At 47.1% G+C, this 27,769-nt stretch overlaps 2 protein-coding genes across 4 annotated transcripts; both read left to right on the plus strand.

Moving 5' to 3' along the window:
* The first annotated feature begins 3,417 nt into the window (after window positions 1–3,417).
* Window positions 3,418–22,987, plus strand: prom1a (prominin 1a). Of its 3 annotated transcripts, XM_047022662.1 has the most exons (25): window positions 3,418–3,556; window positions 4,239–4,359; window positions 4,549–4,612; window positions 4,811–4,900; window positions 5,739–5,968; window positions 6,234–6,308; window positions 6,602–6,665; window positions 6,804–6,963; window positions 7,147–7,299; window positions 8,515–8,638; window positions 8,803–8,906; window positions 10,249–10,333; window positions 11,350–11,496; window positions 12,093–12,164; window positions 13,203–13,295; window positions 14,605–14,658; window positions 14,799–14,879; window positions 14,976–15,044; window positions 16,743–16,832; window positions 18,384–18,499; window positions 19,264–19,287; window positions 19,774–19,842; window positions 20,843–20,939; window positions 21,627–21,659; window positions 21,771–22,987. In XM_047022662.1, the coding sequence occupies exons 1-23, from the start codon at window positions 3,483–3,485 to the stop codon at window positions 20,910–20,912; spliced, it is 2,229 nt and encodes a 742-aa protein (XP_046878618.1). In that variant the 5' UTR covers window positions 3,418–3,482; the 3' UTR covers window positions 20,913–20,939; window positions 21,627–21,659; window positions 21,771–22,987. The 3 variants fall into 3 exon arrangements, with proteins under 3 accessions (XP_046878618.1, XP_046878627.1, XP_046878635.1); XM_047022671.1 differs by lacking the exon at window positions 19,264–19,287 and having other exon boundaries at window positions 3,419–3,556; XM_047022679.1 differs by lacking the exons at window positions 19,264–19,287; window positions 19,774–19,842 and having other exon boundaries at window positions 3,420–3,556.
* Window positions 22,988–24,909: 1,922 nt separating this feature from the next.
* Window positions 24,910–26,794, plus strand: LOC124467123 (fibroblast growth factor-binding protein 2-like). The gene is made up of 2 exons (XM_047019270.1): window positions 24,910–26,009; window positions 26,143–26,794. The coding sequence occupies exon 1, from the start codon at window positions 24,979–24,981 to the stop codon at window positions 25,999–26,001; it is 1,023 nt and encodes a 340-aa protein (XP_046875226.1). The 5' UTR covers window positions 24,910–24,978; the 3' UTR covers window positions 26,002–26,009; window positions 26,143–26,794.
* Window positions 26,795–27,769: the final 975 nt, after the last annotated feature.

Raw genomic sequence — 27,769 nt, forward strand, 5'->3', positions numbered from 1 at the left:
TCGGGGGAAATGTCCCTGTACTTACTGTAAGTTGCTCTGGATAAGAGCGTCTGCTAAATGAATGGACTGTGACATGTACCAAGGACAGTGCTTCTTCCCTGATTGTTTACACAGCTGAGGTGGTGCCCAGTCACAGTTTATTCAATGGCTTGGGCACTGGCCTCAGCATGCATGTTGGACACTGCTTACTGTTAGCTTGAATGACTGTTGTCCTCCTTCAATCAACCAGGCAGAATCCCTGCAGGGGAAATGCGCTCTGAAGTCTGCTTTGTACTGACTCACTATCTTCTCATGACTCACCATGGAGTAAAATCACGTTCCATTCTCTCGTCTCACCATCCCTGTTTGTAAAAGGCCTTTAGCTTGAATGCTAAATTATGTAGCGTGTGGTTAATTCTTCATGGGAAGTGTGGCTGAACTGGGAATGAGAGGTCTGGTAATGATTGAGATGAAACATGAGGAGATATTTTCTTGCGCAAACCAACCAAACAAGATATGATAGGCGTGTAATAATAAATATCCTTGTAGTTGGAGCTGTTTTGGGGTAAATGTTGATGTCTTGGGGTGTTTTGAGGTGCTGGAATGAATATGCGTGTTCATGGGTCCAAAATAGAGTTTGTTTCAAAAGCAGTACTGTGTGAACCTGTTTTAAGGCCCCACTGACCAAATAGTATAGCATTACATTTACATTTAGCAGACACTCTTATCCAGAGCGACATTCCCCCCAAGGGAAGGAGGGTGAAGTGCCAGGAATCAAACCGGCAACCTTCTGATTAATAGCCCCATTCCCTGACCGCTCAGCCATCTGACCCCAGTATAGCATGAGAAGTTGCCACTGAACATATTTTGAGTGTTAACCTTTCGACTAAATGCCGTTCCGCTGAACTAGTGTTTTCATTCCCTGTTGTCAAAGCTTAAGGCGTTTGCTTGTCGATCTTAAAAAGCAATCTATCCGATTCAAGCTGACCTTAACTCGCATTGTTCTATATGAACAATTGAGGTCTTAAAAAGTTATTATTATTACCTTGTATCCACGAGTCATCTAAAGGAAATACCCGACGCTTCCTGCTTAGCAGTGGAGCTCGAGGAGAGAAAAGCGGCCCGGCTTCGGCCATAGGTCGGGAGGGGTGCGGGCTCGCTGTCCTGTCCTCAACACAATGCCGCTGAATGCTACCCATTGTTCGTTAGAGAAAAGCCACGGAGTTACCAGACCGTGCAGTGGTACGTTCCGCACACAGCGATGCCCTATATTCCAGGCTAATATTCTGCACAAGTTTACTCCTCTTTTAAAGTTATTTCCAACAGTCATGGCGGACATTGTGTTGTTGTTGCTGATGTTCTGTTTGACTTGTTAGCGCTTTGTTGTTGAGTTTCTGTTGCTAACCGGCTAACTGACAAGAACAAGTCGTAATTTTAGAGATTGAAACTAAACATTTCAGTTCGGGGGTCTGTTTTGTTCAGGATCCTCGCTGTTCCGTTTTCTTGAGCTGCTGCATCGCTGAGAGCTGTTTCCTGTGTGGTAGAGAGGCCATTTGCTTTCATGGCCAGTCTAGTTGGAATGCACTCGGTGTTCTCTTCAAAGACCCTTTGTTCATCAATGGAGATTCTGCTGACCTTGCTGGACCATAAGAGAGAAAGTGAGTGAGAGAGAGAGAGATGGAGGGAGATAGATGGACGGCAGAGAGGGGAAAAAATATAGAGAAAGAGAGAGGTGGAGAGAGAGAGACTGGGGTGAATTGGAGTTTGAAAATAAAGGGAGGGAGAGACACAAGTTGCACAATAGTTCTTTGTCGTTTTGCAGCCATTTTGATTTGACCCTGATCCACATGCCTCTGTCGTATCAGTGCCCAGTATTTTGTCCAAGATAGCTTCAGCAGTGACCATGATAATAATAGTCTTGAGTATCGAATTACCTCTCTATCTGTCGCACACATCGCCACAACACCCAGGGTAGATATCCCACACAGTCCCTTCTCTCAGGCTTCTGTGTCATACAGCTGCCAATACAATACAATCATGATCCATTATCTAGACATAAACACCCCCACACACACTCACAAACTGACCAGGCAACCACACACACTGAGGCAGTGAGAGGACCCGTTCTAGTGTGGAATGAATACACAAAGCTTGTGACAAACTCCAGCTGTGTCTCTCCTGTAAACAGCAAATCATGAGGCTTTGATCCATTAGCCTAACACCATGCAGGAGTGTTGTATCGTCCTCCACCCACGGATGATTCTCCATGACACCCTGACAAGGCTAACATACACATGGACAGGCGTAGTACACACACACACAAGTACAGATAGGAAAACACACCCACCCACACATTAAACACACACATTAAAACACACAGACACGTACAAAACCACACACACAAATGAAAACACACACACGTTTGCAAAGCTTGTTAGATGAATGCCCCAAAAGAGAAAGTGAAATTGTTTTTAATGCTAATTTGATCAATGTTTCTAAAGGGGATTTGAGACGAACCCTCGAATGGGTTGAAACGCTGCTCTTCTTCTGCTGGATTAATTCCAACATCCACTCTGTTCTCTCACAGAAATTACATTGAAATAATAGAGTGACTAATTCGTATTGTTTCTTCTGTGAATGAGTCATTCTGTTTCCTTAGTTACCCATTCGTTATTCATATTTTGTATACAATTTTTTTTTCTTCTTGTCGAGCACTTCTCACAGGTTATACTTTAACCCAAAACAAAACCTCAACCTACTTTGGGCATCCAGTCATAATTTTTGGGAGTTGGAAAATCCATCTCTTTCTCACACACACACACGCACACTTCAGCGTTGACTTAGTAGAGGAGGAAGTTGTATTCACCTGGGACAGGATGAGTCATCGAAAAAAGCCTAATACACAAGCTGGGTTTACCTTGATGTATCTCTAATCAGGCCATGCAACATGTCACCTTCAACTGTTTAAAGAGGAAGTTCCTTTTGTCTTGTAAGTTATTCAAGAATGTGTTTTGCTTGTATTTCTATCCATTTTCGGACTTATTTTTCGCTCCTCCAGAGCCAAAATTCTACATCAAATTCAACCCTAGTTGTAACATTCCTCATGCTGTCTATTGAGTGAAATCACTGACAGATAGACATCTGATTCAGACTGGCCGCCAAACCAATGAAAACAAAAATATGAAAATGAATAAATATGAAAAATATTGATATATACTGGTAAATTACTATTAAAAGTCTTACTAATTTTGAAAATACATTAAGCCTTTAATTCATCATGACCGAAACGGTCACGGTAGCCCAACTGACATTTCCACGGGAACTTGCATACGCCCACTTGAATCCACTATGCACGCATCACTTCCGCATATTGCACAAGCTAAGTCAACAACTTCTGGTAGTGGTAGCTAGCAATCACGTTAGTCTTCGCACACAAATGCGTTTTTTAGGAGCAGTTCGGGTTATCTTCCCAAAATGACAATTAACGATGTACACTGGGTTCTATGTTGCTGCCCTTCAAGCATAAGGGAAAAATAGTTCAAATTGTACGTTTCGAGCTACATCGACAATTACAAAGGTAGCCTAAGGTCGATCTAACTCACAGTAAAAGTAGCTAGCTCTCTCTAGCTAGCTATCTAGCTAACGAATTTGAGCAGGAACGTTAGCTAGGCTAGCTAGCTAACAATTTTTAGCTACATTATAATGTACTCATTTATATGATTGTCGTTTGACCTTTGTTGATAGCTCAAATACATTTGGCCGTGAAAGCAAACTGTTATAGGCTCTCGTGGTGTTATTAAGCGTGTGATAAAGGGAGGGGGCGACAACATTTGAGCCACGGAAGTGGGCCGCGAAGTAGAAAAGGTTTAGAATGGCTGCGTAAATTATTCCTCAGTGAGATGCTAGAGTGGATTCGGCTGTGAGATACTGTATCAGAACCTGTTTCTCTATTAGACATTCTCTAACTGTATGTTCCTGCTCTCTACAGTTAAACAGGTGTCTGTTGCAGCATCTGGGTAGAGACTGCCATCTGCTGTTTGGGATTAGCAATTACAGGACTCGATAATAAATAAAGATACTGCAGAGTATTAATGAGATGTGGATGGCTTCTCTTCCCTGAGTATTCAAGCTGGGGCCTGTTCCTTGAAGAGAGTTTAACAAATGAGCCAGTCTTATTTTCCCTGACAGAAGGCTGTCTTATTCGGCACTCTGGCTTTCTGGACCAGGCCCTGATGATTGTGGCTGCTGTTTGTCCACAGGGCGGGGGTGCTGTGTGCGTACGTAGCCAATCAGAACCTGAGCTCCCAGCTGAAACACATGAGGAAGCTGGTCAACAGCAACCTGAGAGACCTGCAGACATTTGCCAATGACACGCCAACGGTAGTTACATTCTCCTTTGGTGTGTGTTGGTGTGTGTTTGTGTGTGACTGGATACAGGTGTGTGTGTGCGTTGGTGTGTGTTTGTGTGTGACTGTATAAATGTATAGCTCATGTTATTGCCCTATTTCCCATGAACATACACCCTGGATCATTATCTGTAACAAAACAGTTTCCTGTTGTTTTTTACAGCAAGTTGACTACCTAATATCACAGTACACCACCGCCAAGAACAAAGTAATCTACGACCTAGACAGTAAGTCAATCCTCGGTGACCTAAATGTCATACAGTATCTCAGCACTGTAACTCAGTACCTGTGTTGTATGTGTGGGAACCACACCGTAATACGTTACCACTTTGCAAAGGTCACATGACACACTGACTTATTAAAAATGGATTGAAATGTGTTTGTGTACCCCAGACCCCATTTGTAAACCTGCTTGTCTTTCTCAGATGTAGGCCCGCTCCTGGGTGGAAGGATACATGACCAGTTGGGGAAGGAGGTCCGCCCTGCTTTGGACAGAGCGCTCCACATGGCTGGAGGTAGGACTAAATGTGTTTTTAATATGTTGCTTTATCTGACTGACAATGAATGTGACTATCATTTATAGGGCTTCAGTATTTACGAGTTAGTATTTATTGACCTTTTCATTTATGTAACTATATTAGGAAAAAACACTGAAACCTTCTCTTCCTCATTCTTTTTCACTATACTTTTTGCCACAAAGTTAAAATCGAGAGGGCAATTAAAGGTAACAGCTGAAGGGTAGTGAATGGTGACCCCTAAACCCCTGACCTCTTGACCCCAGTTGTAACTCTTGTGATTGGTCCTGTGTGCTTTCCCTCTCCCGTTGAGCCAATGGCTAGCAATCCTTGTTTCTCCATGGACCAATCAAAGCCCTGAATGCCACCTTCATTAATCCTCCTGATCCAGAGAGAGTATGACCTCACCAAATCCTACATCTCCTTCATGTTGATTAACCTGCAACTTCCTCTTCCTGTGCACTTCCAGGTGTCCCATGTGTCTAACTGTAGCCGTGGTTGTGTTGTACCATATCCCAATGTGTGTAACTGTAGGTGTGGTTGTGTTGTACCATATGTGCACATATGTGTTTCTGTGTGGTGTGTGTGTGTGCTCACACACTCAGCCTGCCCATGTGCCCCTCACTCTCCCCCTCCCTCTCCCCCCCCTCCCTCTCCCCCTCCCTCCCTCCCCCTCCCTCCTCCTCTCCCCCTCCCCTCGCCCACTCCCTCCCTCCCCCTCCCTCCCTCCCTCCCTCGCCCACTCCCTTCCTCTCCCCCTCCCTCTCCCCCTCCCTCCCTCTCCCCCTCCCTCCCTCCTTCCCTCTCCCCCTCCCTCTCCCCCTCCCCCTCCCCTCAGCCATGCGGGACACTAAGGAGGCTCTGGAGAGTGCAAGCGTGTCTCTGGAGGTGCTCCAGGAGGGGGGTGCGAGGCTGCAGGCCAACCTCAGCCAGGTGCGCTCTGCCCTGGCGCGCACCCTGGCCGACCCGGGCTGCCAGGACGAGGACGGAGACGCCACCAGCGCCATGCTCTGCCGCAGCATCAACGCCTCGCTGGCACAGATCCACCTCAGCGCCAACTTCACACGGGTACAGCCCGCTTCCAGCCGGGTTCTCTCTCTATCTCGTTCTACCTCTGTCTCTATCTTTTCGTCATTCTCTCTAACTCTTGTTCTACCTTTTTCTTTCTCTCTTTCTGTTTTTCTCTTTCTCTAACTCTTATTCTACCTCTCTTTCTCTAACTCTTATTCTACCTCTCTTTCTTGACTTGTTTCATACTCTTTCAGTAGTACCTCAGTCTAGTAAACACCGTGCTGCTTCCCCCAGATGAGTGAGCGTGTGATGTGTGTTTCAGTTATCGGATGTGACCCTTGAACTTGCTGGCATAAATGACCTGTTGAAAACGGACCTCGGCGACATAGTGCAGAAGGTAAGGCTCTCCCTGACTCTCTCTCTCTCTCTCTCTCTCTCTGATACTCTCTCTCTCTCTCTAATACTCTGTCTCTCTCTCTGTCTCTCTCTCGGTCTCTCTCTCTCTGATACTCTCTCTCTCTCTCTCTCTCTCTCTCTCTCTCTCTCTGATACTCTCTCTCTCTCTCTCTGATACTCTCTCTCTCTGATACTCTCTCTCTCTGATACTCTTTCTCCCTCTCTGATACTCTCTCTCTCTCTGTCTCTCTCTCTCTCTGTCTCTCCCTCACGCTGCTGTCTGTCTGTGTTCAGGGCTACTCCTCCTTCAACAACACCCCGGGCCTGGTGACCGAGCAGACCAGGAACATTATAGACGGTGAGTGAGTCGCAATTAACCAGTCAGTCAACCACTAAATGATTCATTCTCTGGAATTATATTTGATTCATCTCTTTTTTTATTTCTCTCCCCCTTTCTCTTTTTCTCCCTTTTCTATTTCTACCCTCCCTCTCTCAGGAGTGCGGGGCATGCTGGATGGGATAGGCAGTAACATCACCAGCTTTTCCAAGCTGTTCCCAGTGCAGAGTTCCCTGGCCAACTTCACCATGTTTATCAGCCACACCCACTCCAGGATAGAGGACTACTTCCCTGAGGTCGACCAGATGGACTTCTACAGGTGACTCACTCCTTTTACATGATTTTACACCAGAGAGTTTTTACTGTTCTCACCCTCTAGGTTCCATTGTTTGATTTCAAGTCTTATATATGTTCCTTTACCCCACTCACCCCTCCACCTCACCTCTCAGCGGTCTGTTAAAGCTGGGTGTTGAGTTATCTGACCACATGGCTCCCCCTGCAGGTGGATCTGCTGTATTGCGCTGTGCTGCATGGTGGTCCTCATCCTGACCTTCAGCTACCTGGGGCTGCTGTGCGGCACCCTGGGATACGACAAACACGCCTCGCCCACCACGCGAGGCTGCATCTCCAACACAGGGGGAACGCTGCTCATGGCGTGAGGAGGCTGTGTGTCTGTCTGTGTGTGTCAGTCTGTCTGTCTGCCTGTCTGTCTGTGTGTGTCAGTCTGTCTGTCTGCCTGTCTGTCTGTGTGTGTGTGTCAGTCTGTCTGCCTGTCTGTCTGTGTGTGTGTGTCAGTCTGTCTGTCTGCCTGTCTGTGTGTGTGTGTCAGTCTGTCTGTCTGCCTGTCTGTCTGTGTGTGTGTGTCAGTCTGTCTGTCTGCCTGTCTGTCTGTGTGTGTGTGTCAGTCTGTCTGTCTGCCTGTCTGTCTGTGTGTGTGTGTCAGTCTGTCTGTCTGCCTGTCTGTCTGTGTGTGTGTGTGTGTCAGTCTGTCTGTCTGCCTGTCTGTCTGTGTGTGTGTGTCAGTCTGTCTGTCTGCCTGTCTGTCTGTGTGTGTGTGTCAGTCTGTCTGCCTGTCTGTCTGTGTGTGTGTGTGTGTCAGTCTGTCTGTCTGCCTGACTGCCTGTCTGTCTGTGTGTGTGTGTGTCAGTCTGTCTGTCTGCCTGTCTGTCTGTGTGTGTGTGTCAGTCAGTCTGTCTGCCTGTCTGTCTGTGTGTGTGTGTCAGTCTGTCTGCCTGTCTGTCTGTGTGTGTCAGTCTGTCTGTCTGCCTGTCTGTCTGTGTGTGTGTGTCAGTCTGTCTGTCTGCCTGTCTGTCTGTGTGTGTGTGTCAGTCTGTCTGTCTGCCTGTCTGTCTGTGTGTGTGTGTCAGTCTGTCTGCCTGTCTGTCTGTGTGTGTGTGTCAGTCTGTCTGTCTGTCTGTGTGTGTGTGTGTGTCAGTCTGTCTGTCTGTCTGCCTGTCTGTCTGTGTGTGTGTGTCAGTCTGTCTGTCTGCCTGTCTGTCTGTGTGTGTGTGTCAGTCTGCCTGTCTGTCTGTGTGTGTCAGTCTGTCTGTCTGCCTGTCTGTCTGTGTGTGTGTGTCAGTCTGTCTGCCTGTCTGTCTGTGTGTGTGTGTCAGTCTGTCTGTCTGCCTGTCTGTCTGTGTGTGTCAGTCTGTCTGTCTGCCTGTCTGTCTGTGTGTGTGTGTCAGTCTGTCTGCCTGTCTGTCTGTGTGTGTGTGTCAGTCTGTCTGTCTGCCTGTCTGTCTGTGTGTGTGTGTCAGTCTGTCTGTCTGCCTGTCTGTCTGTGTGTGTGTGAGTCCTTTCTATCTGTCTGTCTTTGTGTACGTGTACAACAGACATATTGACTGAGGTGTGTGTTTGTGTGTGTGTCCAGAGGTGTTGGCTTCAGCTTCCTGTTCTCCTGGGTGCTCATGGGAGTGGTGACGGTCTCCTTCCTGGTGGGGGGGAACTCAGAGAAGCTGCTGTGTGAACCCTTCCACACCAAGCAGCTGTTCAAGGTCAGCCCCGCTCCTCTAACCACCTCTGCTGCCAGCTGAGGCCAGCTGGGCTAAACCACATGTATCCACTCAGCAGCACCAGGCGGAATAATCATCATGTGGTTGTGCTAATGGGACGAGCGGGTATGAGAGCATCAGATTGAGTGATGAGTGTTGTGTTGCAGGTGCTGGACACCCCCTACCTGGTGAACCAGGACTGGAGGAACTTCATCCCAGGGTACATGTACAACGACTCAGATCTGGACCTGACGGTGGAGAGTCTCTACAGGTACCCCCCCCCCCCCCCCCCCCCCCCCCCCGCCCCAGGAGAGAAACCTATTAATACTTTTAGGATAGAGATGAAGACTCGTATGGGTAAAAGAGAGAGGGGGGGATATGTGGGAAATTGCCTGGGCTGGATTTGAACCCAAGATCTAGTGTTGAAGTTCTAGTGCCATTTTAGTCCCAACATGGCTACTTCATTATCCAACAAGATGAATGGCGTGCAGCGTTATCTGAATATTTCAGTTTTGTCTCCTGCCTCGCCACTCTGTTTAAGTGGATAAGGACTGATGTGTCACGATCCCTGAAAGGGAAAAGGACCCAGACACAGGGTACACGGTGATGGGTCTCAAGGCAAAAATCTTAGTCAGATGGAAACAGGTCGGTAATCCACAAGGCAGAAGTATCCTAAGTGTTAGGCTAGGCACAAGGCTAAGGTCTATACACAATCTTGATATGATTTATCTGTAGGCTCAGTACATCGTTAACACAAACAATAGTTCACAAATGAAACAAACAAAGGGGCCGACTTAAGTAGGAAAGATAACGATTCACAGGTGAAATCAATACAACCAAATGACAGGCAAAACACAGAACATAGAAACGAAAACCCAAACCCACACAGATGACACGGGATCACATCAGCAGGACTGGGGAGGGATGCTAGCCGATGTGTAATGTGACTACTGTCTGATTCTAATGAAGATCCAGTATCTGGGAAGGAGAGAGATTTGGCACATTAGTACCCCTTCCTTTCTGCTCACCCTTCTTCTCTCTCTCTCGCTCTCTCTCTCTCTCGCTCTGTTTCTCTCTGATTTCAGAAGCTTTCATCATCCACAGAGTTAAACAGCCATATCTGCTTTCCCAGCAATGGGAGGCTATCCTCTTATTTCCTAATAGAGTCAAATTGCCAAAGCAATCCTCAGTTCATCTATCAGCAAGCACAGATATTACAGAGGAAACACTGTGGAACCCTTCCTTCAGCCTGACTGCCTAGCCCCCTGGCTGTCTATGCTTGTAATGTGATTATGTCGTGCACACAGAGCTATAGGCCTGTGTGAGTGATAAAGGTTGACTCAAAGGAAAGTTAGCAGTGTGAGACTGTGAAGTGGCCGTGAGCAGAGAGAGACACAGTAGTCAGTTTCTGTCTGGCCGGCCCTGCTTTGCTCACTGGGTGGCAGCAGAGAAAATTGACAAAATCCACAGAATGAGAGAACAAATCCTAATGTTTGTCCTCCTTGTAATTTTCGGTGTTCTTATGCTTTAAACTCTTTCTCCCTCTCCCTCTTTTTCTCTCTCTCTCTCTCTCTCTGTCTCTCTCTCTCTCTCTCTCTCTCTCTCTCCCTCAGTAATTGTAAGGAGAGCAAAGGTATTTACTCAGCAATGCGCTTGGATAAAGTCTTCAACATCACCACCTTCCTAAACTCTACTATGGTCAGTATTCACTCAGACTAGCACACGCACCCCATTCAACCCTGATGGTTTATGTTGAAGTCTCATTCACTCTTTCTCACAAATTTATGTTTTAATTACTAATTAATTATTATCTTGCCAGTAGGGATTAATTAGCATGAAATAGTTCCAGCTGCTATAAAGATAAAGAGGGGGCTTGTTAGCATTAGGTTTCCTTCACTCTCAGCTTGTATCACTGGACTTTGTTACTCCATGCCAGCCCTGTCCTTAAAACATGACGGCTGTGTAGCGTTAACCTGCCATCTGGCAAGATTAGCTCTCATCTGTTATATATAAGTAAGTAAAGATGGCAATGTTTGAAGATTGCTTTTTTTTTCTCCCACAAACCAATTTACTTGATGCAGTTTACTTAATCACTCTACATTGCATCGCAAATGAATGCGAATGAGATGAGAGTGTTAAAGCACGGAAATGATAATTCATTGGATGTTCACTTGGTTTTCAATGAGGTGTTTTGGTCGTGGTGTGTCTGTGATGGACGGGGGGGGGGTAAGAAGACCCCCCGTCGCTTTTCAAGTTGGATAGACACGAGGGGCTGAAAGAGGAGGACTAATCTGTACTTTGTGTGTCTGAATAGTGTTGCCTAGGTGATCTCAGGGCATACTAAGAATCTACTGAGGATTGAAAATAAAGTTTATGCTGCCAGGGTCAGGCGTGTCGGTTAGATCTGGTCTGTGGCATCTTACTGGGGCATCTATAGCCAGAATGTTGTGGTTACATAACTTATCTTATCCAATATGTAAACAAGTTTGTTTTGAGCACTGGTCTGTTTTGTTCCTGCTCTAGTTTTATGGTCTCATAACCGATTCAAAATATCGTTTTCGTCGGGGAAATGCTTTCTGCATAAACAACTGACCTCAAATTTAAAAGGGTCTTTCACATGGTCTTACGAAGAAGGTCTTACATGTTCAACGATCAGCCCTGTTCTCGGTTTCCTTCGGTTGGAAAACTAATGGTGGTCCCTGTCTTGCCCCCAGTACACCAAGGATGTGTCGCGCATGTTTGACAGCGTGAAGGTGGACCTGCGAGACATCGTGCTGCTGGAGCCCGAGGGCAGGCAGAACCTGCTGGGGTTCATAGAGACGGGCGTGGGAGACATCAACTATGCTGCATACCTGGAGGAGGTAGCTACACACACTCACACACTGATACACACACACACACAGACACACAGACAGACACACACTCACAAACACACACTATATGTTTGCTATAGGCTGATCCTTTCATTTCCTTTCCAGAAGTTACATAAGTGGTCCAGGAACTAGCCTTTCCAGTGACATACGCCAGGCACCATGCTAACACCATGTCTTATCTCCCTCCAGTGCACCACAGTCCTGCACATACGTATTCTACTAGAACACGATAGCAAAAGCTTCCTCTGCCAAAGCAAAGAAGCAGGACTGAGACAGACTGCGTGTTCCTTATATATTATTAGCTTTGCTTGCTTAAGCTGTACATGTCTCGCCCCGCGGTTTAAGCACAATCTAAAGTAGCTTGAGTCAGTCTGAACATTGAGCCCCCAAAGAAAATATCAGGGCTGCATAGCAGCTTACTGAGCAGTCGATGACAGAGGCTGTTTCTGTTGGGGATGTGTGTCTTGATGGTTTATATGGTGTGTGTGTGTGTGGCGGGGGGGGTAATATGTGTGTGGGTGTGTATCTTGGTGGTGTTTGTGTGTGTGTAGTGATATTTTTTTTTTGTGTTTTGTCATCTCCAGGTGAATAAGGGCGTGACCCAGGTGGATCTACTTTCCTACGCTAACGAGCTGGAGGCCCAGACAGACCTGATGGTAAGGAAGCCTCTTCACCAGCTCGTATCAACGCTCCCGGCTCACACAACGCCTCCTCAGTGCCCCAGCCCCGCTCACTTGATTTGATTTAGCGTTTACTCACCGCTTAATCCAGGACTGAGCAGGTACAGCACTCAGGCTCAGACTGTGGAGAGTGCTCCGCGTGTCCTGTGTCTAACGGCCTGACCTGAACACTGGGCCAGTCTCTGGGAGCAGGCTGAACGCTCTCGCCCCCCCGGCCCTCAGGGGGCTGGGAGCTGATACAAGCCCCCTATTCATGCCCCAGATCGGGGCTGGGTCCGGAGCGGGGGTCCTCGGTCCTTGTGCACAGGCTCCAGGCTGCTCAGAGTGGGGCTCTGTTGTGGAGTTTGTCCATCACTCCTTAGGCACCCCCCTCTCTCCCCTGGTGCTCCCCCTCAACCCCCCTCTCTCCCCTGGTGCTCCCCCTCAACCCCCCACTCTCCCCTGGTGCTCCCCCTCAACCCCCCTCTCTCCCCTGGTGCTCCCCCTCAACCCCCCACTCTTCCCTGTTCCTCCCCCTTCCAGGCCTCCCCCACCCGATGAATGAGATGGCATGTTAATCAACTAAATGTTATAGTTATATAGGGGAACTGTATAGGGGAGTCAGATGGCTGAGCGGTTAGGGAATCGGGCTAGTAATCAGAAGGTTGCCGGTTTGATTCCCGGCTGTGGAATTGACGTTGTGTCCTAGGGCAAGGAACTTCACCCTACTTGCCTCGGGGGGAATGTCCCTGTACTTACTGTAAGTCGCTCTGGATAAGAGCGTCTGCTAAAATGACTAAATGTAAATATGCTGTGATATGTTCATTGACAGCCAGTTTTTCCCAGTCATGGACTAAGCCTAGTCCTAAACTAAAAGAGAAGTTCGTAGAAAATCTAAATTGTAAAAAAAAACAACAACAAAAAATGTAGTCGAGGTTTAGGCTTAATCCATGTCGGAGCCTCAGTGCGTTGAAACATGTATTCTGTTCTCCAATGTGTGTGCGTGTGTGTGTGCGTGTGTGTGTGTGTCTCCAGCCCAGGGGTCTCCTGCAGACTTCTATAAAGCGCCACGCCAACACTCTCCGCCAGCTTCACAGTCAGCACGTGCTCCCTATGGAGCAGGCCATGGTAATCAATGCCCTATTCTCTTCATTTCAATACAGCAAATCCATGAGTGGACCCATCTGTTCTCGACTAGTCAGGACTGATGTTATGACTGTACTATTGGTAAAGTGGTGAGGGAAGCTGGGAAACGGTATATCTGTGACATGCTAGACTACGATCACAGGATGTAAAAAATCTAATCAAACTTTATTTTCACAGCCCTTTTTACAAACAAGAGTACAGCAGATCTTTCAGTCTGCTGATGTCTCAGTGCCTCGACCATAGTATAGGATGATAATAAGTGAGACGAGATGTAAGACAACACTCCTGGAAGATATCCAGGTCGTGTTCAGTTTCACACACATGAACAGTGTTTCATCCCAGAGTCCAGAATGTTTCCGTTACTTCCACTATCGCGGCGCTGCCATCTCCTGAAACAGCGCCCCCGTTTAACACTGTGGCTCTCCGTGTACTGCAGTCAAGCTCTGTCATCTCTCTCGCCTCAATTTCTCACCTGTTTTTCTCTATTTCTCTTTACGCTTTCTACCTCAATTAACGGCTGCCCAGAAATATGTTAGGGCGAGGGTAAGCAAGTGTGTCTGGAGTGATTGTGTCCAGGAAACACCCTTCCTCCGCCCGTAATCCGTGCTTGTTTACTCATCACGTTGAATGACAGAGATGATAGATCTGGATCGTTACACGCGTGTTGCTTGTGATTGCAGTTCCTGCACGGCTATGTTAACCTTTTATAGCCACTGATGGAAGCCTGACTAAGGAGATGTGCTGATTTGGTCCTAAAGAGGAGGTTTACATGTGCTGTGAGGTGTCTGTATTCTGTGGGGGGGGTTTATTTCGGGCCATGTATAATCACTCTTTGGGACCTGTGGGTTATTGGGATGTAATACCACAGCTGTCTGGGATATGCATTTGCATGTTTAACTGCATGTGATGGAATTAACCTACACCAATAATAAATATGTATCAAGTAATGTTATCATTGTGTATAATTGGGTCTCTAAGTGTATCTTAACATTCGTAATATATTTGGTACACCAATATTATGGATTTATTACGGATTTTACAAAAACACTTCCAAAATTCCCAGCCTTAATATTTTTTGAGCTGATCAGCTGTGTTTTGTTTAGAAGTTAAATGTTTTGCCACTGTGTTTCAGTCTGTTGTAATCCACAACAGTTTAGAAACACATCCAACCCTCCACGGCTCCTGGTCCCCCCTGGTGTGTCACAGAAGTGTGTTTCCGAGTGTCAGCATGACCCTGTGTCTGACCCTTGACCTTTCTGTTGTTAATGTCTGCTGTTCATGTCCCCTAAAGAGTTCGTTGAACCAGAGTATCAGGATGCTAGAGAGGACTGCCTCTGACCTGCCGGTAAGCTCTCAACAGCTACACATGCTCACCTAAACACTGTTAGTGGTGCTAGTAGTTCATAGCAGTAGTAGTTGTATACAGTATATGGTGCATATCCTTATATTCCAACTAATACTCATGATGGCTGTTCTCTTGTCCAGAACAAAATCAATGTTGTGCTGTCAGCCATTGAAGCAGCCCAGTATCTCATCTCCCAGAATGCAACACGTGTTGTCAATGAGGTGATTAAACAGTCTTGTCAGTCACCATTAGCTTTACATTTTTAACTCTTCTTCTGTAAGTTCTCAAATTAACTCGGTTATATCCTTTTTTCTCAGGAAACTGAGAAATATAAGGACATTATTGTAGGCTACTTCAGTCAGTACATAGAGTGGGTAAAGGCTTCGGTAAGTAGTAATGTTTCAATTCCTCTAATTGCTAAAGGCTTTTGTGGTGGACTTATGATGCTTTAGAGGCTAAATGTTATGTTGTGACATACCCGGCCGGGTTCAGCTGGAGCTTTCAGTGTTGTGAAATTGTTTTTTTTTTATCTGAAAATAGTACAGCAGAAAGAGAAAAAAAAATTAGAAAGCTTATAAAATTCTCTTTGTGGATTCTCTGCCTTCAGCAACAAAACCTAAAAACAGAACCTCTTCCAGAGCTCTGAAAGTTAAAAGGAGAGGGATGAAAGCATGCTTGGCCTGTGCCAAGTTGACAGGTGCAATAAACATCTATAAAACAAATAATGAAACATGAATAATGAAATAGCTGAGGAAACAATGAAAGAGCCTCAAGTATCATACACCACACGTCTTTCTGAGAGCTTTCTGTATAATATGCCTTATATAGTACAGACAGCTTTCATCCTGGTCTAAGCACAGGAGACATTCCTACAATATAATAATATAAATCAATACAGTCATATGAAGAAACAATGGGTGTTACTATGTAGGAGATGTAATGAAGGTACCGCATGAGAGCTTATCTGGTGGATTAACACACAGGACTAGTAAACTATCTCCCACTGTCCCCTCCACTGTCCCCTCCTCTGTCCCCTCCACTGTCCCCTCCTCTGTCCCCTCCACTGTCCCCTCCACTGTCCCCTCCTCTATCCCCTCCACTGTCCCCTCCTCTGTCCCCTCCTCTATCCCCTCCACTGTCCTCTCCACTGTCCCCTCCACTGTCCCCTCCACTGTCCCCTCCACTGTCCTCTCCCCTGTCCCCTCCTCTGTCCCCTCCACTGTCCCCTCCACTGTCCCCTCCTCTATCCCCTCCACTGTCCCCTCCTCTGTCCCCTCCTCTGTCCCCTCCTCTGTCCCCTCCACTGTCCCCTCCTCTATCCCCTCCACTGTCCCCTCCACTGTCCCCTCCACTGTCCCCTCCTCTATCCCCTCCACTGTCCCCTCCACTGTCCCCTCCACTGTCCCCTCCACTGTCCTCTCCCCTGTCCCCTCCTCTGTCCTCTCCTCTGTCCCCTCCACTGTCCCCTCCACTGTCCCCTCCTCTATCCCCTCCACTGTCCCCTCCACTGTCCCCTCCACTGTCCTCTCCCCTGTCCCCTCCTCTATCCCCTCCACTGTCCCCTCCACTGTCCCCTCCACTGTCCCCTCCTCTGTCCCCTCCTCTGTCCCCTCCACTGTCCCCTCCACTGTCCCCTCCTCTATCCCCTCCACTGTCCCCTCCACTGTCCCCTCCACTGTCTTCTCCCCTGTCCCCTCCCCTGTCCCCTCCTCTGTCCCCTCCTCTATCCCCTCCACTGTCCCCTCCACTGTCCCCTCCACTGTCCTCTCCCCTGTCCCCTCCTCTGTCCCCTCCTCTATCCCCTCCACTGTCCCCTCCTCTGTCCCCTCCTCTGTCCCCTCCACTGTCCCCTCCACTGTCCCCTCCACTGTCCCCTCCTCTATCCCCTCCACTGTCCCCTCCACTGTCCCCTCCACTGTCCCCTCCTCTGTCCCCTCCTCTGTCCCCTCCTCTGTCCCCTCCTCTGTCCCCTCCACTGTCCCCTCCACTGTCCCCTCCTCTGTCCCCTCCACTGTCCCCTCCACTGTCCCCTCCACTGTCCTCTCCCCTGTCCCCTCCTCTGTCCCCTCCTCTATCCCCTCAAGCTGGCTATGGAGGTGGCGGGCTGCAAGCCCTTCAGCAACGTCGTGGACACGGTCGAGATCATCGCCTGCAGCGTCCTGCTGGATTCCATGGTAACAACACACAGGGCTGTCACTGGCTCTCACCACCCAGACCCAGGGACCCACGTTGGCCAGGGGGAGTGAAGTGGGTGGGGGTGTTGTGAAGTGTTGGTGGGGAGGTGGGCTGGGAATTGGGGAATTCAGGAGGTGGGTGGAGGTTTTCAAATCACATCCAAGTTTATTTATATAGCCCTTTTTATAAGCAATGTCATTGGGTGGTTGTGTGTGTGTGTGTGTGGGGGGGGGGGGTCTGTCTCCTGGGGAGGTTCACATGAACTGTATGTACCGTACAGGACTGGTACAGGACATTCACAGGCATGTGCTCTGCAGTGCAAGAACCTGAACTGGATCACACACACACACACAGTCCATTCTACTGACAGGGACCAACACAGCTCCCTGTGTTCCCTCCAAACCCACCACACACACGTGCATAAAGAGCAGCCTGTGGGGCTGCTGCCACTGAGGGCTTCATATGTTCAACCTGAAGAGCAAGGCTGTGGGGGGTGTGTGTGTGTGTGTGTTTGCATGCGCTTGTGCGTCTGTGCATGCACTCGTGTAGTGTATGTGTGCACTTGTGTGTGTGTGTGTCGTCACTATGTGGTTCAGTTGATGGTGGGGGGGGGGGGGGCAATGACCCTCCACGTTGCCCCATGGACAAATGGGGCCCAGTGTACCACTCAACATGCCCCCGCACACACACACTTCACCCCCAACCCCGTCCGAGTCGGGCTCAGGAATCCAGCACATTATTAGAGCTCACAGGGCCCCAGCAGCGAACCGCCAGGAGCCCAGAAACAGCCGAGGAACAGGTAGGAAACAGGAAATCAAAACCAGGCTTACATAATCCACCATCTGCCCTTCTGTCCTGTCGGCATGAGGCCTGTTACCAGCCCTCGGCTGCCACAGGAAGCCTCCAAACCTGCTAATGATACGGAGAAAATGACCCAGGGCACCCTGGAGCCCCAATAGCTCGCCCCAGAGGCTAATGGACTTAGACAGAGAACAGGAAGTCTCTGGGTGGATGGGTAGTTTACTGCCTGGGCTTAGGTGCTACCTTCAAGCATCCACCCCCCCACCCCCCCCCCCCCACCGTTTAGCCTCTACTCTTTTTTTTGTGTTTTCTGTTTCGGGAACCATCAGCAGAGTAGTCCTGTGTGGGGATAGTGAGGAGGTTGTCAAGTGAGGCGTAATGAAGACGACAACATTGCACAAACAGAGATGTGGAGGGGAAGGAGACACCTAGCCATGTTGAACCAACACAACTTGTGTTGTGTGTGTGTGTACACATGCATGTATGTATTAGCTGGGATTACTGTGACCTTTAAGACTCAGGAACTATGGATTATTCTGTCCTTAACAAACAAGCTGACAGTTCATATAGAGTGTATAGTTTAAATCCACAGTGTTGACATGCTTGTAAAAATGGCCATATTATACATAGAACCTAAAGATTTGCTGTTTGTACCAGTGCCAATATGTCAACCCTCAATAGGTCTTCATGTCAGATCCGACTGCAGGATCCTGAGATGTTGATCAACATGTTGTGTGTTTGTGTGGTAGAACGCGTTCTGGTTTGGCCTGGGCTGCAGCTGTTTGTTCCTGGTTCCCAGCATGATCCTCTCGGTCAAGCTGTCCAAGTTCTACCGCAGGATGGACACTGAGGACGTTTACGACGAGTGAGTATCTCTGTTCCAGTGGCGACAGCGGCCATTTATGTGGCAATGCCCCGGTGTTTACCGCATCATACTTTTGTACTTTCGTGGCTCCACCGCGACATACTTGTATGTAGAGGAGTACAAAGTACAAAAATGGGAAGTTTGAACTGCCACACCAACCAAATAATGTTGTGAAGTATGGTTATTCTAGTACTGGAACATGTAAACATGGATTTGTCTGTTTAGTTTCAGTTGATTTCCTTGGTTATTTGTATGTGTAGTACTTTTCTGGTTAACCATTTGCCTCCCAATAATGATATCTTACTATAGGAGTAACTAGTAGGGCTATAGTAATCATTAGGAAAAGTAACTTCTGCCTTTTCTCTCTTCTTCTCTTCATCTCTCTTTTCCTCTCTTTCTCTGTCTTCCTTTCTTGCAGTTCCTCTGTTTCTGGGACTTGGCATTTTACTTTGTGATAACCATTCCCCTATTTCCATCTTTTCATCCTTTTTTTTTTCTTCATGGATCTGTCAAGCACTTTGCACTTTATTAAAAAAGAAACAATTCTGAATATTAGGATAATATTCACATTCATATGTTTTAATGCATCTTGCCGTCACCCTCGCCTTGCTTGAGCACTTACAGATCTAGACAAATGCGATAGACAAGTCACCAAGTGTCTTGGTCGTTGACGCCAGTCAATGTGACCAGAACTGTTTTACATGTATCTTCTGGTGCGTCACCATTAACAGTTGTACGTTTTTTTGTTTTTTGTATCTTTGTAGCATTGAGACAATTCCTATGAAAACGTAAGATTAATTTGACCGGTTTTCCCCTCCTCTCCTCTTCCTTCTGCTCACACACTCACCTTTTCTGTGGGTTTTGTACGTAGATTTTATTGACAAATTCTTGGTGCTGGTCTTTAGCTCTTTTTTTTTGCTTGACGTGCTCTGGTATTGGGCGTGTGTGGGCTTCCCTGTGCGTGTGATTTCTTGAATAAGTGCCCCTCATTGCTTATTAAGGGCTCTTTCAATCGTTACCTTACAAAAGCTGAAGTCCACCTCTGTTTTTGTAAGTTACGGTGTAATAACGTAAAATGCTACGGTTCCTACTTTGACACTATACACATTTTTCGTCCGTGTAATTAAATATAATGTTGTATGTATAACGTTTTTCCTATTTAGAAAAAAATATATTCGTTTTTTTAATTACGGAAGGTTGATAGCATGGCATGACTCACATACCATTATCCTTTTCATAATTTTTTTTATTGTGTATGCAATGTTTTGTTTCAGTATGGAAATAGGTAATAATGGTTATCATAATGACCGTTTGCAAGGTGTCCATAACCCAGTAATGACAAGGTAAAAATAAATAAAAATAAGATAAAAAGAAAAAAACCTTTGCATGCATGGTTGGATGAGGGGCTTGGCTAAGCGTCTGGGGTGGGGGTGATAGTCAGGAGGAGGGTGAAGGTGTCTGAGACACAGTGCATGCCCTGGAGGTTCACTGGAGTCCTTCCTGTTCCTGCTGTTCAAGTGTTGGATGATCACATGCTAGCTTCAAGGCCTTTCCCCTGTTGTGCTGGTGTTTGTGGGTGGAGGAGAGTTGTGCTGGTGTTTGTGGGTGGAGGAGGGTTGTGTGAAATGCATAATGTCTAGAGAGGATTCTACTAACCCGCCGGCATGCTCTGAATGACGTGTTCTCTCTGCATGTTTCCTCTGCCGTAGAGTACCTCAAACCCCAGTGAATATACACCTGATCATTTTGTTCAAAGACAGGCAAGCATGGCTGCTTTTGGTGTGACACTAAACAGGCTGCCCTCGAGGGCGGTGCCTAACACTCCTAACTGCATGGGTTTCACATATCTTTAAACAGGCATGTCTTTGGACAGCTGACGATGCTTACTGCAACAGTGCCCAAAACACAGAGAGCATCACCTCAGGGTGGGAAACTCAGACTTCCAATCTCGTCCGTATCATAGCAGACTCAAATTCCCCATGACTTCGCTTCATCAATGACGAAACTAATGGTGGATCTGAAGGTAGTCAGTCATAGCGTACAGCCCCCTGCTCGTCTGTCGGCCAGGTCCAGGCTGGTTCCAAAGTGAGGCATAACACCCTTCACCATGTCATCGTGCCATCGAACATATGGCCCAAGACACTCCAAGTGTGTAAGACACTCCCAAGTGTCAAAGAAGTGATTTGCTCTCTGTGGTTTGGGAAAGACACGGCCTGCCAAACTCTCGTCAAGAGACACACTTGAGGTAGAGGGAAGGCAAGGCCCTTACAACAAAAACCTGCATCTTGTCAGTCTTGTTTTGCGTGGCGTTGATGTTGCCCCCTCTGTGTCCTGTGTCACTAGCCTCCCTGCCTATGACACTATGACTAGGTTTCCACGGGCATCCGCCCCCCCCCGGCACATCGACTGGTGAAAGTGAAGGATTTTCCCGCCCGGAAAGGTACTGAGAACACACCGACCGCAGGGCTCCGCTCCATCCTTAATCCCCACAGCGCTTCTCCTTCTTTCTCTCCTCACACAGCTATCATCTCAACTTCCTGTTTTGTCTGGCCGTCGAGCCTGTCCTAAAACGTCAGCTTCCTGTTTTGTCTGGCCGTCGAGCTTGTCCTAAAACGTCAGCTTCCTGTTTGTCTGGCCGTCAGCGCGTCCTAAACCATCACAGCTTTCGCACTGCCTCGTCTCTCGGTTTCTGCCGTCTGACTCAATTTCTCTTCTCTCTCTTCTCTCTCTCTTTCTCTTCCTCCCTTTCTTCCTCTTCTTTTCACAGCTTGTTTTAGCGCTTGTCTGCTTGCTGTGACTTTGCAGAAAACCCCTCATGGTGAGGATTGCTATTTTTGGAATCAGTAATAAGCTTTAAATGGTCTGATGGTATTTGTGTCTAACCACTTATAACTGCTCTGTAAACTTAGTGTAGACCAGGCATCATGTGTGCGTTTGCCACTACTATTGACATACTACACAGCTGACTAAAGTCTACTTGCTCTTCGTTGACAACTTGCACATTTCCAACGCTTCACTTCCTCCTTACAAAAGAAACCGAAATAGCCTCTGGATTATCTACAAATTATTATTTATTTATTTTTTTAAGTATTTTACTCAATCAGATGTCTTGTCATTTTCCCTACAGTGCCATCAAAAACTGGAACTGAAACATTGGATTGTAAGTTGAGATGTTATCGACAATTTTCCAATCATAAATAATTATTATTATACATTGGCCTACCGCTACCAAACCGTATCATTGAGAGTAATGTTGTGTCTTTGCCTTTAGGATATCCATACCCTGCCCTTGGACAAGACAAAGCACTCATTAAAAAGAGGTCTTTGCTACTGAAGAAACCCATATGAGAATCTGATGCGTCTGGTCTGCGCGCCCCCGGCCATCCTCCACCTTCTCCAACTCCCCGCGTCCTCTGAACATAACCAGCTCCATCTCAGAGGGGCGTCCTGTCGGACACAGTTTGGTTACCAGCCCTCGCTCCCTTATTTCCTGAGTACAGAAGGCTCCTCAGAACCACGCCAGTCCTCAACACCCGCGCCTACATCTGTTAACCTCTCACACCAAGCAGGGGCCAAGTTCACTGGGAGGACATAGTCATCATTTACCCGGCTGTTGTTGCTTAAAAACATGCATAAAAAGAAAGAAAAAAAACTTTTGTACTTCTTAGTGTTTTGTAAATTATAGCTGAAACATCTTTGTAACGTGTGGAGCTGCTAAAAGGGTATTGCTATTTTTTGCTCTTCGCAAAGATTTGTAATAACTTTGAGAAAAATAGCTGTTTGGTTCGTACCATGGGAAATGGACAGTTAAAAAAAAAATGGGTGGCTTGAGAACAATATTGACGTTTGTATGTTTGCAACAGACAGTCAGAGGTGGTGTAGGTTGAAGCACGCTGGAAGGCCTTTAAGGCTGACCTGGTTTCACTACAGCATGTTGTCTGACATCCACCTTGGGAGGTGTGTAACTAGTTTAACCTTTATACACCTTGGCACAAATATCAGGACTATAGAACACTGCTTAGTTGATTTTGTTGATTAACAGTCATGCAAGCTACCATGTTGACTACTAACACGGCATGTTAATCGATATCTTTTGGGCTATTGTAGAGTTCAGACGCAAATGGAGAACTGCTATTTGAAGCCAAATTCAATTTTTAATGTAGTTCTCAGGTTATAGTTGGGTCATATGCATAACTTATCGCTTCAAAGTTGTTTTTAATTTGTTTTTATTATCCCAAAATAGCTTCAACATTGATGCATCTGAATCTGTAAAGTATTGAATGGATGAATGTATTGTGGGGGGTATTTGTATATAAGAGGTGTATTGTTAATTGTGTGAGGCGGAAAGGCTGGTCTAGGCCGTGCTGAACTCAAACATTGTAAAATCCATTCAAATACTATCACCATCTGTTACTTGTTTACAGACATGATGTTCTTTCCCTGCTGTTTGCATAGAAAATAATAAATGAAATAGACGACTTAACCAGAGAACCGCATGTGCTGTCAATCAAAAGAAAGTAGCCCAAATTCTAATTGGGGCTTTATAGAGTAAAGCAAGAGGATGTTGGTTTGCATAACCGGTCCACTCCACTGACTTGCAGTGTCAATGTGCTTCACAACAGCTCTCACAGAGGTACACGTCTGCTAGCTGCTCACCTTGAAACATGTACCACCTCACCTGGCAGCTGGAGCAGACCTGGAAAGATGAGCTGTTTCCCATCAGACGGTGTGGGGTTCCCCAGGTTACTGTTCTATCTGCTGTGTCGTAGGAGAGCCTCTTTGGATGGTGACGAACTACAAGTGTACAACATTGTGAATAAACTCTTACCAGTTTCGATTTAACTCCTGGGATTCTTTATTCATGTTTTTGGTTTCTTTCGCAACTCTTTTCACAGGCATCGGTGCTCCATGTTTATCAACTCTTTCACAGGCATCGGTGCTCCATGTTTATCAACTCTTTCACAGGCATCGGTGCTCCATGTTTATCAAAAGCGATTCATTTCAGAGAATCAGCTCCTTTTTTAGGATTGCATGGTTTTGTTCTCACGTAATAACTGGCATCTACACATGTTCACGAACATTAGTCATGATATAGTCACCTTCTGTGTTTTACATATTTGACATAAGACCTCAGCCTTATGTAATGTTGTCATTGTTGGGTAGAACATACTGTACTGGGGTATTTTAGCTTGTCTTTTTCTGCTGGCTGGGCCACCGGTTTTCCCCAGTCGTCCTGCAGGCATGTTTAACTCAAACATCCATCCTCGAAACCACAAGGCCTCCGAAACCACGTTTCCTCGCCCCAAACGTGCAAATAGATACGTGTGTCTTGGGAAGAGACACACGATTCTACGCTCATAGCCTCATCGTTCCTCCGGCCGTCGGTGGCCATCGATTCAGGGGCGTCAACGTTGCAGCCCTGCGTTTTTTCAGCTGACATGCAGACCTTCATTCGGCTTGTGGTCACGGGAGTACGAATCCTTTGATTCCAACCAGCAGAGCTAACCTGCTCCAGGGTGTTTACATAGCGGGTCCCGCGTCACTCACAAACACCTCTTTATCCCTCGGCAGGATTGATTGCTATGAAAATAAAGCACGTGCGAACCCCCTCCTTCCTCCTCCTCCCGGTCCTGCAGCACACCCCTGCTCCACACAGGCTGTTGTCCTGACCCTGCCTGCTATGTTACCAGCGCTATTCTGGTTCACGCTAAATTGGCGCGGTAATTACTTCCTGTGTTACATTCTAAATGAGCCTTTCCCCCGCCCCCACCAGCATCTGTGTTTGTTTGTGAGTTGGAAGAGTCCATTCCACCAAGTTTGCCCACATTCACAGTTTGAGAATGCTATTGTGTTTATGTTTGGATGTAAATTATAGGTTGTGATGCCGGGTTGTAAACCTCCACTAACTTTTAAAAAGCAGTGAACCTTGAATGTTTTTGAACGATGGCATGTTAAGGCAGGGACTTGACATGTTAACTACACTTAACCCCAAAACCCTGTTGCATAAACTCTCCGGAGGTATAAATCCATCTGTCTTTCAATGTATGCCAGTCTGGGGAATTATCTGGTTGTCTCAGCATAATCATCAATGAAACATTTCATGGCCTACAGTATAGACAACGATTATACAGCACCTGGGTAAACGTGAGGCCATCAATGTTCTCAAACCCCTTTGCCCCGTACCTTCATGTCAGCCTCCCAATTGGTTTCACATGTGCCCCTGGCTTTCATTGACAGTCCCCAGACAAGCATAAATTATGGTCTCACAGCGAAGCAGGCACTGCCCCCCCCCCCTCCTTCGCCGCCCCCTTCTTCGCCCCCCCCCCTCCCTCTTTCAGGAGACCTCTTTTAGACAACCTCCCCCCGCCCCCCCACATGAATGCCCCCTTTGTGCACAGAGCCCTTATAAAGCAGGAGGCTTCCTCAGCTTGTGCAGTCCTACTCTTACCCTCCGTCACATTCCAGCATCAGGCTCGACCATGTGGACTCTGACCAAAACCCTGCTGCTCCTCGCCTGCTGCCTCTGGGCGGCCGAGGGGCAGGGAGAGAACGGCAACACCAGGGCCCCCGGTAACGGGGCACCGGAGACTAGGAAGAGCGTGTGGGAGGATCCCATCCAGTTCACCAACAAGGGGAACGACGCCTGCACCATGATCGTCACCGGCCAGGGCGAATTCACCAGGCTGCGGATATCGTGCCGGGGAGAGAACAGCTCCTACTGGTGCGAGTACATGGGGAAACCTCAGACCTGTCGCTCCTACAACAACAACCCCAGGCATTACTTCACCCAGATCATGTGGGACCTGAGGAAACTGCCAAACGCTTGCCAGGCACCCAAGTCTATCAAGCCCCAGATGTGCAAGAGGGCGCCTGAAGAGTCTGGGCTGGTCTTCTCATCTGCTTCCACATCTGAAGGAGCCGCCCCCCAGAGGCCTGAGAGGACCCAGGAGAGGCAGCCCGCTCAGGGCAGACCAGAGCCTAAGGCACCCACAACCAAGCAGACGGGTGCTAAGCCAGCCGCAGCCAAACCCGAGCAGGCGAAACCAGCCAGACCAGATCAAGCCAAGCCAGAGCAAGCCAAACCTGAGCAGGCGAAACCAGTCAGACCAGAGCAAGCTAAACCAGAGCAAGCCAAGCCTGAGCAGGCGAAAACATCCAGACCAGAGCAAGCGAAGCCAGAGCAAGCCAAACCTGAGCAGGCGAAACCAGCCAGACCAGAGCAAGCTAAACCAGAGCAAGCAAGACCGGCACCTGCAAGACCTGCAGCAGCCAAGCCGGACCAATCCAAGACAGATCAGGAACATGGCAAAGCTGCTCCAGCCAAGCCAGGCAAGCCAGTAGGGAAGATACCCGCACTGAAGAAGATGTTGACTCCTAAGCCTGCCGCTCCAAAGCCTACCAAGGCGGCTGTGAAAAGCAATGCCAAGAAGATGGCCCAAGAATATTGCTGGCGATCACTCCAGGGCGTCTGTACCTACGTGATTGGTTGGTTTCGGAATTAATACAGAGGGTGAGTCATCGTTCAATTTGCTGTCACTGTACTGTGACGTTATGAAGATTTTTGTGAAAACAACCTCATAATTGTGTCTTGAATGTAGAAGTAAATCTTTCTAAATGTCAATTGTTTTTTATTGTTTTTACAGTTTTTCATGCCTTGAGAAGATGACTTCGAAGGTCTGACCTTAGTGGTGCCCAACGCGGCTTCCCAGAAGAGGGGTTTGATAAACGCAGAAGAGCTCTTACGCCCTCTTCAGAATAACGACAGTTACGACATTTCTGTCAAACTATACGCTGCCACTATTTCACCATGAGTTATGTATGAATGTTACATCAAGGCTGATACTGTTCCGATTTGCTTGGGAGAATGTCATTCCAAGTTTCACAACGATGACTGAAAACATAATGCAACCTGACAGTAGCATTGGGTTTGGACAGACTATGTGTATCCATCATCTTTCAAATGTACATAATGATCCTTAAAGTGACATGGTTTTGAACCATAACTTTTTTACCGTTTCGTGTCAAATCAGACAGTTAAATGTTTTCCGACTCTATAATGGACTCTCCTAAGGCAGATAAGCCATTGGTTTCACCTTTATTATTTTTAAGTTTGTATCACTCTATACTATGTATCGAATATACTTTGCGGGATAAGAACAAGGTTTTGAGTTAACGTAGAGTGGCTGAAAATGACAACTTCACTAGTTCATTGGACTGAAATGTTACAAAAATATCTGAATGGATGTCTACATTTGTATGTAGATGAATGTGATTATGAATAAAAGTTGGTTCCTACTTCTTGTAAGTCTCAGCTGCTTGGTTCCCGTCTCCTTGCTGCGTGTATGGTTTCAAGGACGTATGGGTGTGTGTGTGTGTGGGGGGGGGGGGGGGGGTGGGGGGGGTGGGGGGGGGGGGGGGCTTACTAATCATTTTAGTAAGTCAACATTTGTAATTTAAATACAAATTCAATACTTCAATACAAGTGCACTGATTTTCTGTCATCTAGGTGTGACAAGTTTGGTCAAAAGATAAATAAGAAAAAGAAAATAAGGCAGTAGCCTACCATTCCCCAAAATATTTCAATTGTAATATAAATGTAAATGTATACTATATATATATAGATATATATATACAGCTCAGCAGCGGTTATTTTATCATCCGCTGTTGTGTTCGGAGCAAAAAAGGATATTAAGGAAGAGTGCCCGGCAGAATTAACATTATCCTTTAGCGTAGCCATCCTTGCGTAGCCAGGAATGTCGCCCTAAAGCCCCCTTCCCCCTTCTAAACAGGTCTACATCAATGCGACAGACTTACAGAAGGCATGATATTGATCTTTGCTGCTCTTGGCAAAGCTGAGTTCTGAACTCCACGTAGTTTGAAGGAGGTCTTTCTTTTAGCCATCTGAAAGCTCATGCGAGTGATAAATTACAACGGTGGGAGGAAGGGTCAAAAAGGAAGACAAAAGGGCGAAAAGGAGGACACGCAACGCAACAGCGGTCCGGACAAAGAAAGAGCTGGCAAACCGGACTTTCCAGACGAAATCCTGACGTCTGGTCACCCTACTGTAGGGACGTGCCCTATAGCGTCTTTACTCAATTGTAGGCCTACGTCTTTGTATTAACGTTTGTCCTGCCTCTTCATGCAATGTGAATATTTCATCATCATTTAATTAGGCAAATTGTAGCCTATGGTCAGGGGCGCCGCCAGGAATTTTGGGCACCATGAACAATTTTGTTAGTGTTCTATTTTTTGGGGCCCCTGTCAGTCAGC

The sequence above is a fragment of the Hypomesus transpacificus genome, chromosome 1 (assembly GCF_021917145.1).
Source record: "Hypomesus transpacificus isolate Combined female chromosome 1, fHypTra1, whole genome shotgun sequence".
Taxonomy (NCBI): domain Eukaryota; kingdom Metazoa; phylum Chordata; class Actinopteri; order Osmeriformes; family Osmeridae; genus Hypomesus; species Hypomesus transpacificus.

Excerpts from the sequence above, each read along its gene's own strand:
- LOC124467123 (XM_047019270.1), top strand. The coding sequence starts at position 24,979 with ATGTGGACTCTGACCAAAACCCTGCTGCTCCTCGCCTGCTGCCTCTGG.
- prom1a (XM_047022662.1), top strand. The coding sequence starts at position 3,483 with ATGTTGCTGCCCTTCAAGCATAAGGGAAAAATAGTTCAAATTGTACGT. Across the intron at positions 4,901-5,738 it reads AGCGCTCCACATGGCTGGAG|CCATGCGGGACACTAAGGAG; the intron begins GTAGGACTAAAT and ends CCCTCCCCTCAG. Across the intron at positions 7,300-8,514 it reads GGGGGAACGCTGCTCATGGC|AGGTGTTGGCTTCAGCTTCC; the intron begins GTGAGGAGGCTG and ends GTGTGTGTCCAG.